Genomic DNA, 20,039 nt, shown 5'->3' on the forward strand with positions numbered 1-20,039 from the left:
GCAGACGACCACAGGCGGGAAAGAAATAGCTCGTTTCCTGCCTGTTACAAAGGTTAATGGAAGCATGATACATGCCACTATAACCAACCCACCCTGGGGAGCCCTTGGGGCAATTTCTGAGCCTCAGAAAAGGGGAGAGGGGTGTGGGTGACTCCTGGATACCTAGTCCTATATTTACTGACTTTGCAAGTCATGAAATAGCCATAGGAAGCTAAGGCTGGGCCTATGACCTCTCAGGGCTGTGCAGCAGAAGTTCACTCTGGCAGCACAAAGGAAACTCCTCATAGCCAAAAGGCAAAAGTCAAAATATGCAGCTCCTTGAAAAGCAGATTGGTAGATTTTCTGCCACATGGTACTGAAATGAGTAGTAAATCCAAGATCCTATTGTGACTAATTGCTGCCCATGAGAGTCATTGTGCTTGTAAACTACAGCACTTTGAAGGAGAAAGAATAATTGCCACAAATCCTAGCCTGAGAGTTTCTGGCAGACTGTGCTTCCACTACAGGTGCTAAGGCCAGGGATGCAGGGTAGCATAAGGGCAGAGAAGAATAACCATCGCAGTTGTCAACACTGGGGTGTTCTCTTTAGGGTGTGTGACACACCTGTGTTTATTAGTACCAAGCCAGGGTCCTTTTAACTAGTTTTATGCAGCAACAAGACCAGTTCACATAGACATGAACAGGTTTTCACTTATACCAACACAAAACTGTTTAAGCAAAAACAGCAGTCTACATTTGGCAGAAACAGGTTTATTCTGTACAAAAGTTTGGAGACTTCAAATCAAGACACAGAGGAGGGTTTTTCCTGGGATGGTGATAGAACCACCCAGAAACAGGAAAAGCTGTTCCATTCCTTGCCAAGCTGGACTCTCAAGAGAAAATGTGACATAATTATCAGCTCATTGCATCATCGTTTTGACAAAGTCATTAAAACATCACTGAAGGCAGAAAGAAGCTGGAGACTTTCTGCTTTTCTCCTGCACACACACACTTGAGGCTGCCCCGTGAAGCAGATTCCCAGCTACACAGCCAAGTCACGCCTTCTCACACCACCGCCTGCTCCCCCTTGGGAATTTTAGGTAAGCAGCCACGTGGTAAGTCCCCCGTCCCCCTGCTTGACACAGCCAGTTCTGTCTGGATTCAAAATACGATCAAGGCACTTGTAGGTTCTCTTCTTTGCAACTGCTCATCTGACTGATTAGCGCAAAGAAATTCCATCACAACACAGGAAGTGGGATGCTAGAAGGTCTTTAAGTCTGCTGAGAAGATTATTAACACTTAAAACACACTTTTCCAACGCTGCTGTGCATGGCCACAGGGGGTGAGGGGAGGGCACAATGTTTTGATACAAAGTGCTTGTTCCTGCCACGCAAACACAGACCACTGACCAGGAGTTTATAGGTAGGGGAAGACAGAGGGTGTGCCATTGTCCTCAGAAAAGCACACCAGCTGGATCTGCATTCATTTCACTCCTCAGCTCGATGCTCCTGGCTTTGGCGCTGCCGTCTAGAGTGGACACGTTCGTAAAAGAGTAAATAGGCGCTGGACGAAAGGACTTCCTGCAACGTGGTCTTGTGCACCACATCATCTGAGATCCACAACCACTGGTTGCTGGTGGCTAGCATGCTTTTGCAAGTCGGTGGAGATCGGCGATACGTGACAAAGTGTCCTGAGTGCATGTCCCCATGGTGGACCACAACGGCCATCAGGCGGTACAGATATGATGGAGAACTGCCAAATGAAGGAAAAACACAGGAAGGCTGGTTTAGTCCAAGGCAGCAATGGTGCCCTTTGTATTGCCATGAGCAAGAGCATTCTACGGAATGGACTACTAGGGGATCCAGCCTTGTTAAGCCATAACGGCTCCATTTGCAAATTGCTTTCCATGCTCCTGTAGCAGCATCCAGACTTGAGATAAACCATGCGGGCAAACGTGTGCCAGGCCTGAATAGGTCAGGATTTCATTGCACGTTTGATACAGGAGACCCAGACAGCCAACAGAAAATATCAGTGGCATGATGGAACATTAGAACGACTCTGGAGATTTACTGGTCACTCCGGGAAAAGTTAGAAGTAGTTTCAAATGTTCTTACTTACCTACAGTCAGGTGCTGTCATGTACGGGAAAGCTACTGGGGATGTAAGGAAGGATGGAGAGCAGGTACCATTCATAAAAGAGGATTTGTTGTTGCCCGCCTGTTCCACATCTACGAAAAGACCCCAAAATCATAGTGCATCGCTGTTATTATTAAAACTGGTTGCTTGCTTATTACAGAAGGGGGTGCTCCTGTGCCTGGTTTGTACGGTGTCCTTTATTTAAAACTCTGAAAGTTGGTTTGTAAACAGCTACATGGCTGCTTTCCTATGGCGACCAAGAATTGCCTCCAGGCAACTAGGCAGGGAAACTGATCCTTCTGTGGGGGTACAAACTGCTTTTCTGGACTGAGCTGCAAGGCGGCTTTAAACCAGGGGTGGCAACCCTTTAGCCAGAGGGCCACATTCCCTTCTGCTTGCTAGCAATGCGGAGAGCAGATGGCAAAGGGAGTGCAGCAACAGATGTTCCTTTACCTTTGCACAGCTGGCTCCATTCCAGCCATGGAAAAGTTAGGTTTCTACACATAGCCCTCTCTGTCCAGGCAAGATCACATTCCCTCCAGACACAGAGCAGGGCCAGAAATGGCCCCCCCCCCACAAGCCCCCTTAGTTCTAGCTGGAAGAGAATCTTGTCCACACATCTTTCCCAGGCAAGCCACATGGAGGTGGACATTAAACCTTTTCATGTCTGAGACTGGCATAAAGCTAGGTCTGGCTGGCCAGCCCAGTTGTCAATTCCAATATAAACACACACGTACGCCTTGACCTGCCCCATAGCTGAGGTTAGATACCACATCTGGTGGAGGGCAGATGGGTGCAGCCTTGTTGACGTGGTCCTATGTATAGGAAGAGCCTGCTGGATCAGGCCAGTGGCCCATCTAGCCCAGCACCCTCTTCTCACAGTGGATGACCTCCCTCAGCAGAGGTTGGATGGCCATCTGCAGGGGGTTGGACTAGATGACCCTCAGAGTCTCTTCCAATTCTATGATAAGGAGCCCTGGGTGGGCCAGTCATATTGACCCACAGTCTTCCACCTCTTAGTTCTAGAATGAATTGGCTTAGCACAAGGACTAACTCCCCTGCTGGCTCTCTCCCTTCTAAGTCCTCATTCACTTTGCTTGCCTACCGGCTTTTGGGTCCGGTGATGCCTGTGGGCTGCCTGCAGGGTTGGGTTTCTGGGCAGGGAAGCGGTGCTTGTAGACATCCATGATGAGGAACTCGCCAAATTGCACATGCTCATTTCGTTTCAGGGGCATGCCATGGTTGGACCAGCTCAGCCTTTGTAGGTGGATACAGAGACACTGAGGTAGCTGTGGAGCAAAATGTAAGAAAGGAGTGGGAAGGTGGCTGTCCCAGTTCCAAGATGCGTGGTGGACGCCATAGAGGCAGATGGCTTCCAGCACAGAAGCCACAGAAGGCTTGATTGTTGCCTTCATCAACCTTGTGCTCTCTAGATGCTTTGGACTACAACTGCCAAATCTTCTGTCTCCTTAGTTTCCGGAATACATGAAGTACCCCATTTTCTCCACAACTATCTTGCATGGTAGGCCGCCATAGCTGCCTAGGGGTTTGTAGCAAGGTCTTCCCACCCAGTGAAACACCAACCATGCCAAACTGAATCGCTCTTTAAAAGCTTTATTCAAAATCCACCAGTATTTCTAATTTTCCAGACATGGAATGAATGGTGTGCAAGTCAACATATGTAATCAGAAATTAGGAGTCTAAGCACCACAAGCAGAAAGTTGGTTTTCACACAAAGCCCAAAGGCAGGTTATGTTCCTTTGGCTATCCATTGCTTCTCACACAGGTGGGGAGGCCCACAGAAACCACTGTTACGCACTACAGATGTGTTTGAAAAACAAATAATTCTATAGGTTTCGAAAACCACCAAACTTAAGACTAGTTGTTTAGTTCTTCAACTAGTAGCCCATATTAATACATACAAATATAAGCATTGCCGAAGCATTTAAGATTACAGTGGTACCTCGGGTTACATACGCTTCAGGTTACAGACTCCACTAACCCAGAAATATTACCTCGGGTTCAGAACTTTGCTTCAGGCTGAGAACAGAAATCATGCTCCGGCGGCGCAGCAGCAGCAGCGGGAGGCCCCATTAGCTAAAGTGGTACTTCAGGTTAAGAACAGTTTCAGGTTAAGAACGGACCTCCAGCATGAATTACGTACTTAACCCGAGGTACCACTGTACATTTATTTATTTATCTGCTGGATCTCTCAGTGGCCTTTGATACCATCGACCATAAGATCCTTCTGGACCGTCTAGAGGGGCTGGGAGCTGGGGGCACTGCCATACAGTGGTTCCACTCCTTTATGCTGGGCCGTGTTCAGAAAGTGGTGGTGGGGGATGAGTGTTCAGACCCCTGGGCTCTCACTTGTGGGGTGCCTCAGGGTTCCGCCCTATCCCCCATGCTTTTTAACATCTTCATGAAGCTGCTGGGAGAGATCACCAGGGGGTTTCGGCTGGGTGTTCATCAGTATGGAGATGATACCCAGCTCTACCTCTCTTTCAAATCGGAACTAGTGAAGGTGGTGAAGGTCCTGTGTGAGTGCCTGGAGGCGGTTGGAGGATGGATGGCGGCTAACAGATTGAGGCTGAATACTGACAAGACAGAAGTACTGTTTTTGGGGGACAGGGGCAGACAGGTGTGGGGGACTCCCTGGTCTTGAATGGGGTAACTGTGCCCCTGAAGGACAGCCTGGGAGTCATTGGAGGTGCAGGTCAATTCTGTGTCCATGGAGGTGCAGGTCAATTCTGTGTCCAGGGCAGCTGTCTACCAGCTCCATCTGGTATGCAGGCTGAGACCATCCCTGCCCACTAACTATCTTGCCAGAGTGGTGCATGCTCTAGTTATCTCCCGCTTGGACTACTGCAATGCGTTCTACATGGGGCTATGTTTGAAGGTGGCTCGGAAACTGCAATTAATCCAGAATGTGGCAGCTAGACTGGTGACTGGGAGTGGCCAAGACCATATAAAACCGGTCCTGAGAGACCTGCATTGGCTCCCAGTACATTTCCGAGCACAGTTCAAAGTGTTGGTGCTGACCTTTAAAGCCCTGAACAGCCTCGGTCCTGTATCCTGAAGGAGTGTCTCCACCCCTATCGTTCAGCCCGGACACTGAGGTCTAGCTCCGAGGGCCTTCTGGAAGTTCCTTCACTGCAAGATGTGAAGTTACAGGGAACCAGGCAGAGGGGCTTCTCGGTAGTGGCCCCTGCCCTGTGGAACGCCCTCCCATCAGATGTCAAGGAAATAAGCAACTATCCTACTTTTAAAAGACATTTGAAGGCAGTCCTGTTTAGGGATATTTTTAATGTTTAATGCTATATTGTGTTATTAATATTTGATTGGGAGCCGCCCAGAGTGGCTGGGGATACCCAGCCAGATGGGCGGGGTATAAATAAATAAATTATTATTATTATTATTATTATTATTATTATTATTATTATTTTATAATGATTTGAAATTCAAACTTGAACTGACTTAGTAAGTTGAGAATCTTATTTGGTAAACAAAGAAGGGGGAACATTTTATTTCTTTTCTTTTTCCCTCTTATATTTTAAAAGGCAAGCTGCATAAAGTGTGATATTGCAGCAGGCTGAATTTATTAACAGCATTTTGCTAATTTGGTGTAGTTTGCATACATTATTTTGATTCTTGGTAAAGAAAATAAGAAACTGCTCTTATGGTGATCTTGGAAACGCCATGCTAAGACGGTTTTCTTACCTTCCCCAGTTTTAGCTGTTTGACAAATGTTGTTCTCTGGTTCTCCATGATTTGCCCAGTCCCTTCTTCGGCCTGAATCTGGGAGTGGGTGGGTGGGTGGGTGGGTGGAGGAAGCCAAAATGAATTATAAACCAACCACGTATGGTACAGGCACAGACCACTCTGAGAAATCTATAGTATGATCACATTTTACCTGTAATTAACTTGCGCAATTTCAACCTTGTGCAGTTGAAAGCTGGCCAGCTGAAGTTGCGCAAATAAATTGCACACAAGGCGGAGAGCTTAAAAGGCCCTTTGTGCTGGGTTTTCCCAGCTCATCAAGAGCTTTGAAGCTCTCTGCCTTGCTTATCAGGCAAGTCCTGCTCAGTGTGCAGGCTCTGGGATGCTCTTGCAACATCTCATGGGGCTGCCCAAGTTTTTGCAAGCTCTCGCAAGAGCATCGCAGAGCCCAGGTTCTGTTTGGGGGTGGGTGGGAGTCCTGCCTGGTACACCAGCTCCATAAGATAAGGATGGTTGCACAGGGGAGGTTTGAGTATACATGTTTTGGCATACATGCACCATCCCTGTGCAAGATGCGATCATACTGTACTACTTACTAAATGTACTACATTTGATGGATCCAGGTATAGCAGTCCTGAAGCAGATGGCATAATTCACAAGCACTGCAAATTTTGCATTTTAAGCTTTACTCGGAGGTGGGGGAGAATCCTTTAAGCTGGTCTATCGAACCATGGGCAGCTTACCCACATCGAAAAACCAGGATGATGCCTAGAGTAAAACCATGGAAGGGTTGTCAGCCATTCTAAGAGCCGCAGGTGGGTCATAGTCCCTGCAACAGAAAAGGCTCCCCACAAAACCCATGAATGGGGCGCAGCATCTTCTGCAACTTCAAGATCCACAACATCAGCCAGAAACACAAAAAAACCCCAACCATCCTGTTTCTAAGCCCACAAGAGGACCAGGAAGAGAATGGAGTACCTAGGAAATAAAAGCATCTTTCAGATGTATCAAGGGGCAATTAATCTGCACCAAATGCACCAGGGGAGGGGGTCACTGCAATCAAGAGACTTACTTTTGTGCAATTGTCACACAAGACGTCCTTGACTGACTCGGTGGAGATGAAGTGGTGGAGGCACTGGTCCAGGGTCAGTGGGTGGCCCTGTGGAGGAGGGGTGGGGGAGTAAAAGAGGAAGCGTTGGCACACGTCCTTAAACCCCGTGAGTCAGAAAAGGGCTGTGCTTGGGCAGCTGCAAGGGATTCCCACAGGAGGGTGCCTTACCCACATGGTGGCAGGGATGCTCAGGGAAAGGCTGTCAAAAGTGTCGTATCTGAGGGGACTCTGAAAGAAAAAGAGCCCAAATGTCTCAACGAGGATTTATAACGTAAACACCTTACTTCTCGCTCCCCCCAACTTTCACGATGATGCTCTTTGCCTGCCTGGGCAGAGAATAAAGAGATGGGGGGAGGTCTATGAAACCCTTTTGAAATGAACCCTGCCGTACGAAAGAGCAGAGTCACATACAGAACTCCGCCAACCTTACCCTCTACCCCTTCCCACCACTGCAATGTGCCCCACCAACCCCACCCAAAGTTTAAAGAGGCTCCCCTCTCCTGCACTAAAGCACTACCAAGGACAACAACTCTTCAAAGCAGGCTGCCCATCCTGGAAGCAATAACACCCCCCAAGGAATAGTCTCAGTTGTGGGGAGCACAGGGTCACCCCCTTGGCAGCTCCTCTTCAGCCCATCTACATGGGAAGTGACTCGGTCCTCCCTGGTCTTAGCTCCACCTGCCCATTGATCTCCTGCAATCTGTATGCCTCTTTTTCTCACACAGACTTACGGACCTGGTGTTTGCAATGCTTGCAGACCATGTTGCTCGTTAACCTGCCATGAAAAGGATGCTGCAGCTTCCAGTGACTCAACACAGGAGGAGGAGGAGGCCCTACAAACCAAAATAAAGGTTGTTCCGTCTGACTCTTCTATTGTTTTGCCAGACACTGTGACTGGTGCCCTCCTGATAATCTTGTATCTGGAAACACCAGGATAGGGAAGACTGCAATAGCACCATAGGGAAACCATTAGGCTAGTTTAAAGACTTTAGGTGCCGGGCAAAAACGTTCCTCTTCAACAAGGCCTTTGGCCAATAGACATGCGATGCCCTTTTAAATGTGTTTGGGGGGCGTGTATTGGTTTGTTGTTCTTATTTTTACTAAGTATTTTGTGGTTTTTATATTGCAATTTTATGTTGTGAAGCACACTGAGATCTGCGAATGAAGGGTGCTACACAAATTTAATAATGTCATTAGACAAGGTTAAAGAGTGATTCCAATAGCCAGACACCCTTTCAGCTCCTGTCGCAGTCGCCCCATGCAGACAACAAAATCAGGCCATAGCCCAAAGGTGTTTGGGTTTTTATATCAGTAGTACAAATAGTATCTGCTACATTTCACCAAATCAGAAAAGTGTTTTTACCTCTTGTCCTGGAGCATATTTGCTTTTGTAGAATTTCTGGCTTCTATACGGACAAATACAAAATAAAGTTAGTTTTAAAAAAGAAAACACTTTCCACATGGTGATATCTTTACTATTGCACACTTAAGTGACAAGGGTGGTATCCAACGCAGTTATACTCTAGAGTAGATCCATTGACACTGATGGGCCTAATGTTAATTAACTTAAGTCCATTCGGAATCATACTTGGCTGAATACCACTCCAGGCAGTACAGGGAAGCACAACTTTGAAAAAACAGCTTAAAAGCAGAATCTTACGTAGGTCTCTTCAGCTGGGCAGTCCACCAAATTATAAGAACATAGTAGGAGCCTGCTGGATCAGGCCAATGGAGGCCCACCTAGTCCAACACCTTGTTCTCACAGCGGCCAACCAGATGCCTCTTTTGGAAAACCCAAAGGAGCACAAGAGCCCTCTCTTCTGTGGTTTCCAGCAACTGGGATTCAGAAGCCTTGCTGCCTCCAACTAATTTTATAAACTTCCATGTCACCTCTTACTCACCTTTTCTCTAGATGAAAAGTCCCAAATGCTGCAACCTTGCCTATAGGAAAGGTTGCTTTGCAGCCCCCGTGCCTCTTGAGTGCTCACCTCCAGAGAATGCACATCAAACAGATGCACGACCCGCAGCTGGCGGTCCCATTCATCTTCCAGCGAGGAGGTGAGGACATGGAACAGCTCGTGAGCATCCTACCGAAAGAGCACCAGAAAGCTCAGAATGCCAGGCCAAGCTCACCAGAAAAGTAGACAACAGGGGATAATGTATGTTGCCCTTGAGGTACATTTTTGCAGCTCCCAAGAAAAAAATTGAATCCTGAAAATTCGGCTTGCATTTTTAGATGGACCTTCAGCAAGGCAACATGGAAGATCAAGAGGCCAGGGTTCCTTCACAGCACTTTGGGGGGGAAATCTCATGAATTTTCAAACATATTTCATGTCTACTGAGCAGATTTGTGTGCAGAAGTTCCCAGATTCACATTTGCCATCCCCCATCAAAGGGATCTGAGGTGGCAGATCTGGGAAAGGCCTCCCTCTGACCTCAGAGAACCACTGATTGTCCAAGACAACAATGCAAAGCTGGGCGGTCTAATAGTCTGACTCACTATAAGGCGGCTTCCCACATATCTGCATGCAGGAGAAGAATTTTTAAAAAGTTAACACTAGAGTTGTGCCTCAGACAGAGATGCAGCGGGCAGGCAGTCTCCTTTGTGCACTGAGTGGGGATGGTTGGCTTTCACACAGCCTTCAGCAAGTTTCAAAAGTACTCAAGGGGTGTGTGGAGGAGGGCAGAAGTGGGGTGAGGTCTGGGGAGAGTCCTGAAGGCCAGACATGGGGGTCTTAAGGTCTGCATTCAGACCACAGACGACAGGTTCCCCACCCTTGCAGTGAGCATTCAGACCTTTTCCCACCCACTTAAAAAGGCAGCACAAAGCAGTTAAAATAAAACTGGGAATGCCATAAATCAAGGGTGAAGAACCAGTGGCCCTCCAGGGGCTGCTGATTCCAACTCCCATCAGTCCCAGCCAGGACAGCCAGCCATCATGGGTGATGTGAGTCATAATCCACTAAAATCTGGAGGGCAGCAGGTTCCCCACGTCTGCTGTAAACAAAGCCACAATTCTTTAACATAAAACAAGAGCCCATCTCGTCCAGCAACCTCCTTCCGACCAACCAAATGCCTCTGGGAAGTATCTGGAAAGGCTGCAAGTAAGAGATGAGAGAGCAATAGTCCTCTCCCGCTCGTGTCCCCCAGCGACTGGCTTTTGCTTGTTATGTGCCAGATGTCAAGGCTGTAGAAAACAACAGCAACAGAGAAGCACACTCTGGTGCCTCACACCACTTGGGTAGCTACCTGCTCTTCGAAAGAGGAGATCTGCCACCTGTACATCCTCAGGACCTCCAACAAGCAGCTTGCATCCAGGAAGTCATCTTCAGTCACCTCTTGGCAGGATAAAGCTGAATGCATCAAACACAAAATAGTCAATGCAGACCACGCACAGAAATGAATTCACTCATCCTAAACATACATTCCTCTTATTCTACAGAAAGTTCTCTCCACTTGTGTAAACGGAATTGAGTAAAACCATCTTGCCCAGCATTCTTCTTTCCACAGTGGCCTTTGGGAAGCCTCCAAGTGGGACCCCTCTCCCCACTCATGCTCCCCAGCAGCCAGTACTTGAGGCACACAGCCCCCACCCAAGACTGGAGGCAGAGCAGTCTTCCTGACTAACAGCCTTATCCTCCATCAATTGCCAAATCCTCCTTTAAAGCTGTGCAATTTGGTGGCCATCACTACAACCAGTGGGAGCAAATTCCAGAAGTTTAACTGTGTGGAGAATCACCTCCTTTTGTCTGTCCTGAATCTTCCAGCATTGAGCTTTATGGGATAACACCACTGGGTTCTAATATGATGAGATATGTTTTGGGCTTCATAGCACCTTTATAGGAAAGAACAGAGCCGTTCAGATAGATGCTGGTAATGTAATACTTATGTCTCTTGTGGGGATGTCCTGTGGTGTCTTCTGTTTGGACAGAAATTGTTGTTCATATTAACTGTTTTGGAAAAATTCTCGATACTTGTGAATGACCATACACAATTATATTCCTATGATGTGAGGACTATCAGATAGGCAACAAAAGTTAATCCTGTGAGCCCTTACAGTTGCAGAGACGTATGTTGGAAGGATAAACACTCACCATGCATTACTCAGTGGTCTGAAGATCTCATTGCCCTTTCTATGATTGAATGTGTATCTTATCTGGTCATTTGGATATCTTGTTGGGACATGTGGTCTACCTATGTTAATATATGTTTTGAAGAGGATTGATTGATTATTCTTATTGTTAATGAGACAGTTCAGGAAAGCGATTGCCACTATTCTTGGTACAGTGGAACCTCGGGTTAAGTACTTAATTCATTCCGCAGGTCCGTACTTAACCTGAAACTGTTCTTAACCTGAAGCACCACTTTAGCTAATGGGGCCTCCTGCTGCTGCCGCGCCACCGGAGCACAATTTCTGTTCTCATCCTGAAGCAAAGTTTTTAACCTGAAGCACTATTTCTGGGTTAGCGGAGTCTGTAACCTGAAGTGTATGTAACCTGAAGCGTATGTAACCCGAGGTACCACTGTATATCTCATATATTATTTGTACGTCATTTTACAATCTTAGCTTGGAGGTGCTTTTTCCCATAAGGTATGTGATGCTAAGTATTTGTAGGTCCCCTGTACTGTTTACCTTTAGTCTATTGTTCTTTTTTTAAACACTGTTTTCTTGTTTTAAGGTTTGCAACTGTTTTCTCTACTTATGTAACAAATTAAATTAAGACATATAGTGGAACCTCGGTTGTCAAACGTAATCCGTTCTGGGAGACCGTTCAACTTCCACAACATTTGACAACTGAGGCACAATGGGAGGTCAGCAAAATCCATAAAAAAATGGAGAAATGCACCTTGGAAGCCATTTGACCTCCAAGGTGCGTTCGAAAACAGCAGCATTCACTTCCGGGTTGTCGGCATTCAAAAGTCAAAACGTTCGACTTCCGAAGTGTTTGACAACTGAGGTTCCACTGTGCTTGATAAAAGGAAAAGAAGTGGCTTGCTTTATGCTTTGTGTTATGCACCCAAAATAACACAAAAGGACCTTTACCTTTCAGGAGGTGGAGCAAGGTCAGGGACAAATACTTCCCAGACGTCTCACTCTGTCTGACCTGGTACTGAACTGTGAATCCTTCCAGCCACTTGATGAAGGACGGACAAGCAGACAGCCCCTGGAGAAGTGAGTTCATGAAGCATGTGTTTCCCAGATTGAGAAGACCTGGCACTAGCCCTGGGGGGGAAATACATCACTGCAATTGCTGCAACCTTCCGAACACAGCCTTCCTGCTTTTACTGTCCAGTACCTCTGCTCTGCCCTGCCCTAAATGCTGCTCCTTGTCCTGTCATTTGCAGAATGCCTCGCCTGACACCAGCATCACACAGCTCTAGGCAGGAGACAGAAACACTCCTTTTCCACCAGCCCCTTGGCTCTTAATTATATGTGGTCTCCTGGAGTAGGTGGAATGTTTTAATCCTGCCTTTTAAAAATAGGATTGTCTTTTAGATTTTTCTTTGTTTTTCTTTTATGCTGGTTTTAATGTATATGTTTCCTTTATTACATTGCAAGTAGTGTTGAGTTATCTTGGTAAACAAGCTCCCAATGAATTTAATAAACGAACAATTTTTCTGCATGTTGTTTTGACCTTATTCCTCCATTTGCACTCCCCGCCCTCCCTCTCCCAATTAAACTTATTGGACTTACTTCCAAACATCTCTGTGGTCTTGCTCTTCTTTATTAATCTTCCCTTCTTTCTCTCTACCAGCAAAGGGAACCCGCAGCCCTCCAGATGTTGCTGGACTCCAACTCCCATCATCCGTGAGTGCTGGCCATGCTTGCTGGGGTTGATTGGAGTTGGGAGTTCAAAAACCTTTGGAGGGCTTCAAGTTCCCCATTCCTGCAGTTTACACTCCCATCATTCTGCACGTATCAGCTGCATCCTCCTATAGTTCAGGGATGGGGAACATCTGCAGCCCTCTAGGTGCTGTTGGTCTCCAACTGCAATCAGCATGGTCTGTGGCCAGGACGATGGGAGTTGGCAACAACACCTGAAGGTCCAGTTTTCCCCATGGCCGTTTTAGTTGGAAACCCTTCCACCTGACATCAGTCTTTCTTCCTGCTTTTGATTCTAGAGTGTCAAAAAGCATTTGTTCACTCTGTTTAGTCCCAACTGCTGTCTTCTTCCATTTTGCTTTCCTTCCTCAGGTTTTTAATTTTAAGACAATCATCCTGCAGACAGGGCCTCAGTTATGTTTTAGTTTTCTGTATGGCCACCACTGGCCATTTTAAGCATAATAACACACCTTCAAAAAAGACAAAAGGGCTCTCCTGTTGGGATTCAGTGGCCAAGGAAGACCCCAATATTTATATGAGACTCTTTTTGTTGGGATCAGGAGATGCAAGGTGCAAACTCACCTGCCCCACTCACTCCTCCCTAGTCTCTCTTTCATTTACCTTTCCTGCGTTTTTTTCTCTCTGTGATGGGGCCCCATAAGACATAGATGCTTGCAGCAAGAGCAGCTGCAATCCCACCAATCACTCCCCAATTCTTCATTACTTTATACCTAAGAAGAAAAGAGAGAGGGGTGATCCCAATATACATCTGTAAACAAACAGCCCAAAATATTACACTGGAACTCCAGAATACAGCCAGTACCTTGGTCGTCAAATGGAATCCATTCTGGAAGTCCGTTTGACTTCCAAAAATGTTCGAAGACCAAGGCACAGCTTCCGATTGGCTGCAGGAGCTTCTTGCACTCAGTCGGAAGCCGCAGAAGCCACATCAGATGTCTGGCTTCCAAAGAATGTTCACAAACCAGAACACTCACTTCCGAGTTTGCAGTGTTCGGGAGCCAAAACGGACGCGTACCAAGGCATTCAACAACCAAGGTATGACTGCAGAGCTATACTTGGGGGCGGGGGGGGATACACATTATTTGAGATTTTGGCAAGGACACTTTTTATATGATTTGACATTCCTTTATTGCATATGAAAGGGAACCATCATTTTCAATACAACCCTCATGACAATCCTGGCAAATCTGGAACTATACTTGATAATCAGATAATGCGGATATTCTTGACTTGGACTCCCCCACTCGGCCATCATGAAGATCCCCGGGTGACCTAGGGGGCCAGTCGCGGCCTTCTCTCAGGGGATTAAATGAGGAGGGAGAGACGGGGCCGGGGAAAGGTGGGGGATAAACGCAGAAAGCGACGACGACGACGACGACGAAGCAGAAGCGGGATGCTGCCCCTGAGCCCCGCGGGGCCTCCTGGATCCAGACCAGCATCTTGCTCCCAGTGCCCCCTCCCCAGAAGCCTGCAGGCGGGTGCTTCCCCCGGCGCCTGGCGCGCAGAGGTAGACTGCGGCCGCCCCTGCAGGCTCCATTCCGCCCCCGCCGACTGACCTGGCCGCCCCTCCGGCCCGGAAGAGCCGCCTGGCCGCCTTCCTGCCGAGCTCCTCCACCCCGCGGCGGCTCAGCAGCATCCCGCCCTCAAGCGCCCCGGCTGCCCCGGGCGGAACCAAAGGCGTCAGGCGCGCGGGGAAGGGAGACGGCGCGGGACGGAAGCGGGGCAGCCGGACCTCCCCAGCAACGGGCCCGCCCCCCCCCCCGCTCTCCGCGCGCCCTGGTTGCTAAGGCGTGCGCCGCTCTGAGGCTCCCGCCCGCTGCCCGCGCCCCGCGCAGAGGGTTCCGTTGCACAAAGACAAGCGAAAGGCTGTCGCCAGGATCAGTGCCGGATCTACGAATAAGCCAAACAAGCTGTAGCTTCGGGCCCCAAAAAAATTAAAGGGGGAAAAAACTTGGATGTACACTTCCAAAATATAAAATAAAAAACAAATAAAACCTACATAATAATTATTTCACTATTAATATACTTCTTAATTGTAAAGGTAAAGGTAAAGGTACCCCTGCCCGTACGGGCCAGTCTTGACAGACTCTGGGGTTGTGCGCCCATCTCACTTAAGAGGCCTGGGGCCAGCGCTGTCCGGAGACACTTCCGGGTCACGTGGCCAGCGTGACATCGCTGCTCTGGCGAGCCAGAGCCGCACACGGAAACGCCGTTTACCTTCCCGCTGGTAAGCGGTCCCTATTTATCTACTTGCACCCGGAGGTGCTTTCGAACTGCTAGGTTGGCAGGCGCTGGGACCGAGCAGCGGGAGCGCACCCCGCCGCAGGGATTCGAACCGCCGACCTTTCGATCGGCAAGCCCTAGGCGCTGAGGCTTTAACCCACAGCGCCACCTGTGCCCTTCTTAATTGTATTTCACTATTAATATACTACTTCTTAATTGTATTTCAGTTCAACAATTACTTTGATAAAATACATATTTTGTTACGTGCAAATGGCTTTAGATACCTATTACGTCCATAAGTTACCATATAGCATATATTTAACATAAAAAACAGCAACAATTTGTTGTTGACAAAGGACAGCTGGACATATAAAGGGCCCCATTACCGTCAGTAGCTTAGGGCCTCATCAAACCTAAATCCGGCCCTGTCCTTCACCCTTGATTTTAATTGTTCTCCATATATTCCCGAAGGGAAAAGAGGAAAGCAAAAAGCGTTCCTGATTTGCCTGTGTTAGTTTAAATGCACCCGAGGAGAAAGAGAGAGAATTCAAAACAGAAAATACATTTTACTTGGGAGTAAGGTCCTAGTGAATTCAAAAGGGGCTTGCTTTTGAGTAGAATCGGGCAGTAAATAGGCAATGCTCCTTATGAATAACAAGCCACATGCATAATATTTGTTAAGTGTTGTAGACTTTGAATGGCCTGTCGTCTTATTGGGCAAAGGCATAGTAAAATTCAATTTAAAACAAGAAGAATGCAACAAAGAGGGAACCATTGGGATGGCACAAGCGAGAAAGCTGTGGCCTGAAGTAAACTCAAGAATGTGCTGCACCATCTGCTTGAGTCAATTTTTTGAAATTGTAAACCACATTGGCAGGAGGAAGGCAATAAATAAAATCAAGCAACAAATACAATTAACTATATTAAACAGTAGAGTAGAGCTGATACTTAACATCAGAGCTGACAATAACCCTTAATTAAGAGCAGCTGCTGATTCCTAGACAATAGGGGGCTGGGGGCTTCCTACATAAACCGCTTCATGTGCCCTGGTAGAAAGGTGGTTGTTGTTGTTTACTAGTTTCCGACTCTTCGTGACCCCATGGACCAGAGCACGCCAGGCACTTCTGTCTTCCACTGCCTCCCGCAGTTTGGTCAAACTCATGCTGGTAGCTTCAAGAACACTATCCAACCATCTCGTCCTCTGTCACCCCCTTCTCCTTGTGCCCCCCATCTTTCCCAACATCAGGGTCTTTTCCAGGGAGTCTTCTCTTCTCATGAGGTGGCCAAAGTATTGGAGCCTCAGCTTCAGGATCTGTCCTTCCAGTGAGCACTCAGGGCTGATTTCCTTCAGAATGGATAGGTTTGATCTTCTTGCAGTCCATGGGACTCTCAAGTCTCCTCCAGCACCATAATTCAAAAGCATTCATTCTTCAGTGATCAGCTTTTTTTATGGTCCAGCTCTCACTTCCGTACAACACTACTGGGAAAACCATAGCTTTAACTATACGGACCTTTGTTGGCAAGGTGATGTCTCTGCTTTTTAAGATGCTGTCTAGGTTTGTCATTGCTTTTCTCCCAAGAAGCAGGCGTCTTTTAATTTTGTGACTGCTGTCACCATCTGCAGTGATCATGGAGCCCAAGAAAGTAAAATCTCTCACTGCCTCCATTTCTTCCCCTTCTATTTGCCAGGAGGTGATGGGACCTGTGGCCATGATCTTCGTTTTTTTGATGTTGAGCTTCAAACCATATTTTGCGCTCTCCTCTTTCACCCTCATTAAAAGGTTCTTTAATTTCTCCTCACTTTCTGCCATCAAGGTTGTGTCATCTGCATATCTGAGGTTGTTGATATTTCTTCCGGCAATCTTAATTCCGGCTTGGGATTCATCTAGCCCAGCCTTTCGCATGATGAATTCTGCATATAAGTTAAATAAGCAGGGAGACAATATACAGCCTTGTCATACTCCTTTCCCAATTTTGAACCAATCAGTTGTTCCATATCCAGTTCTAACTGTAGCTTCTTGTCCCACACAGAGATTTCTCAGGAGACAAATGAGGTGATCAGGCACTCCCATTTCTTTAAGAACTTGCCATAGTTTGCTGTGGTCGACACAGTCAAAGGCTTTTGCATAGTCAATGAAGGAGAAGTAGATGTCTTTCTGGAACTCTCTAGCTTTCTCCATAATCCAGCGCATGTTTGCAATTTGGTCTCTGGTTCCTCTGCCTCTTCTAAATCCAGCTTGCACTTCTGGGAGTTCTCGGTCCACATACTGCTTAAGCCTGCCTTGTAGAATGTTAAGCATAACCTTGCTAGCGTGTGAAATGAGTGCAATTGTGCGGTAGTTGGAGCATTCTTTGGCACTTCCCTTCTTTGGGATTGGACCACATCAGCAAGGCGCGCGGGGGGGGGGGGATCTGGTCATCTGGGCAGCCCAAGACCTCCATCCACACTGCTCAGGCTTGCGCCCTAGGGAGGTTACTTGAGTGCTGCTGACGCAGTGGTTTGACTTCACCCCTGGAGTGAAGTCCAAGACAGACAGGTGCCAACAACTATGTAACAGCCATAACAGACTCACTAACACAGACCTTTCTTGTGCACCTCCAATTCCTTCTGCTCATGCACACACACCACACGCTCAAACTACTTCCTTTTTTATCAGCATTTGAAAACTGTCTTTGTTTGCTCTAACATATCAGGAATGTAGAAGCAGCTGTGAAGTGTGGAGGGGGAGAAGACAAATGATAACTGTGTGCTTCACAACTGCAGCAATGTGCATGCCTTCTAAAAGGGCCCAGGATGTAAGATTCCCTGGCTGCACTCCCACTGCCTCGGTGGGTTCTCCCCCACACCCTGCCCCCCCATCCAGCTGCTCATAAGCTCTCAAACACCTGTTCAGCAGACACTCTTCCATAAAGCTAGTGAAGTTCAGCCACAACACCACAAATACCAGAAAGCTGTTTTGAAAGAGCCATCAAGGTCAATCCAGTAATTAGTTCTCAGAGGGCTGGAGAAAATGCATGTCATTCAAGGCCTTTAGTCACTAGCAGCTCTTGCCCTCTCAAAAAACCCCATAAAGTGCTATGTGTTGTGTATTTCTTTTATATACAAGGTTCCTGCTGCTTCCTTCTGTTGGCTTCTGTTTCACTCTCTGCTGGTTTTTACACCTATTTTCATCCCAGCAGTCAGGATTTTTAACCTAAGGTGGCTTTACCACCAGAAACAGGTGAACTCCCCACCACCCTGCAAATCATCTTTTGTTCCCCACAATTTCTGAGGGGATTTGGAATGGATAGGATCTGGCATGTTTGCATTATCCCAGCAATACTTATGTTATCTTAACATTTTAGCAGCTAAAAAGTTTCCTAGACACTGGCGGAGGAACGGGGGTGCGGAGGGAGCAGACCGCCCCCGGCACCACTATTCTGGTAGGGTGCCATCGTGATGCCCCCCCAGACACGTGCCGTGCACCCCTGCGCACCAGGTGACACGCCCCCAGAACGTGTGCCACGCTCCCAGGATGCGCGCCATCCCCTGCCTGCTCTCCGCCCCCCCCCCCATAGCGGAGCATGCGGCTTCGCCACTGCTCCTAGATTGGTTTGCTTATCAATATAAACAGGAGAAGACTGTCTCAGAGCAAAAGGAAAAAGGGATGGGGAGGGAGGAGATAAAAACAAAAGTAAACTCAGGGCCAAGTTACAGGTTGTTATAATAACCAGCTGGGATGGAAACTGTTCAGATAGTCTGATGGGATGTTTGCTGCTGTGTATTAATTGAGGCACAGCCAAAGGCAACTGGTATCTCAACAGAACATCCCTGTTTCCCTTCCCTCTCTCTACTCTGCAGCCTCATGGAAGGGCTCAACTAGCCACCTTGTAAGGTGCCTGGTATTCTGATCCTATTTTTTGTCAGTGGAAAGGGGTAACATAGGCAGCTGCCTCAGATACCCGGTCATGCTATATGTCCATCTCACCCAGTATTGTCTACTTTGACTGACAGCAGCTCTCCATGATCTTAGGCAGGGACCTTCCATGCCACTTCCTTCCTGACCCTTTTTAAAGATGCCCAAGTATTGGACTTTCATGCACCTTACAAAGTCTCCTTCCACAACCACTCTGCTCATCTCTGGACTGTCACAGCAAGCCTATCTCATGGGTGGGGCCCTTTTTATTTTTCCTTTTTATGGTACTTTTAGAAAGACTTGACACATTTATGGTGGCAGAAGCTTTCAAAGACAGAAGGGTATAACTTCACTGGATATAACTTCATGAAACGAAGTGGACCTGAGCCCCAAAGAGAAAACTCTGATTTCTTCTTCATCAGCATCCCCCCCCCCCCACTTCTCTGAGCCTTGCAGGCTGAGCACAGTGACAGAGCAGCCACTTTCCACATGAAAAAGTCCCAGTCCCAGATGGCACCTCCAGGTAGGGCTGGTAAGGAGTCCTGCCTCAAACCTTGGAGTGCTGCGACCAGTCAGTGTAGACAGTATTGAGCAAGGTGGACCACTGCTGAGGGTTCCCAGTTAAACCAGCCCTGGAGCAACAAGGACTGGACTCTTACCTTATTCTTAAGGGGAAGGACCATAGCTCAGAGGTAGAACACCTGCTTTGCATGCAGAAGTTCCACATTCAATTCCTGGCATCGTCAGGGCTGGGAAAGGCTTGTCCCTGAAGCCCTGGAGAGCTGGTGCTGGTCAGTAGACAGAGTCAGAGGGTCCAAGAGTCTTCCCATGATCTCCCTCTCTCATCACACGAGAACTCAGACATCCAGTGAAGCTGAACCTTGGAAGATAAAAGAAAGTCCTTCTTCACACAACACATAGTTAAACTATGGGACCCATGTCCCCAGGAGGCAGTGGTGGCCACCAGCCTGGGTGGCTTTAAGGCGACCAGACAAATTCGTGGAGGAGAAGGCCCTCCATAGCTACCAGGCACAAGGGCTCTGCTCTGCCACCACCTTCAAAGGCAGCAACGCGTCTGAATACCAATTGCTGGAAACCACAAGAGGGCGTTTGGTTGGCCAGTGTGAGAA

At 47.6% G+C, this 20,039-nt stretch overlaps 1 protein-coding gene across 5 annotated transcripts; it reads right to left on the minus strand.

The window, feature by feature from the left end:
* Positions 1-734: 734 nt before the first annotated feature.
* On the minus strand, positions 735-19,764 carry USP30 (ubiquitin specific peptidase 30). 5 transcript variants are annotated; one of them, XM_079949691.1, is made up of 14 exons: positions 14,347-14,435; positions 13,593-13,839; positions 13,391-13,500; positions 11,990-12,169; positions 10,195-10,298; positions 8,847-9,032; positions 8,309-8,351; positions 7,681-7,778; positions 7,114-7,173; positions 6,907-6,993; positions 5,835-5,912; positions 3,220-3,403; positions 2,098-2,206; positions 735-1,731 (listed from the first exon to the last, which is right to left on the minus strand). In XM_079949691.1, exons 3-14 carry the CDS (start codon positions 13,488-13,490, stop codon positions 1,467-1,469), a joined length of 1,494 nt encoding a protein of 497 aa, XP_079805817.1. In that variant the 5' UTR covers positions 13,491-13,500; positions 13,593-13,839; positions 14,347-14,435; the 3' UTR covers positions 735-1,466. The 5 variants fall into 5 exon arrangements, with proteins under 5 accessions (XP_079805817.1, XP_079805815.1, XP_079805816.1 ...); XM_079949689.1 differs by lacking the exons at positions 13,593-13,839; positions 14,347-14,435 and adding an exon at positions 19,569-19,764; XM_079949690.1 differs by lacking the exon at positions 13,593-13,839 and having other exon boundaries at positions 8,934-9,032; positions 14,347-14,507.
* Between the last annotated feature and the right edge of the window lie 275 nt (positions 19,765-20,039).

This window comes from Podarcis cretensis (genome assembly GCF_951804945.1).
Source record: "Podarcis cretensis genome assembly, chromosome: 13".
NCBI classification, from domain to species: domain Eukaryota; kingdom Metazoa; phylum Chordata; class Lepidosauria; order Squamata; family Lacertidae; genus Podarcis; species Podarcis cretensis.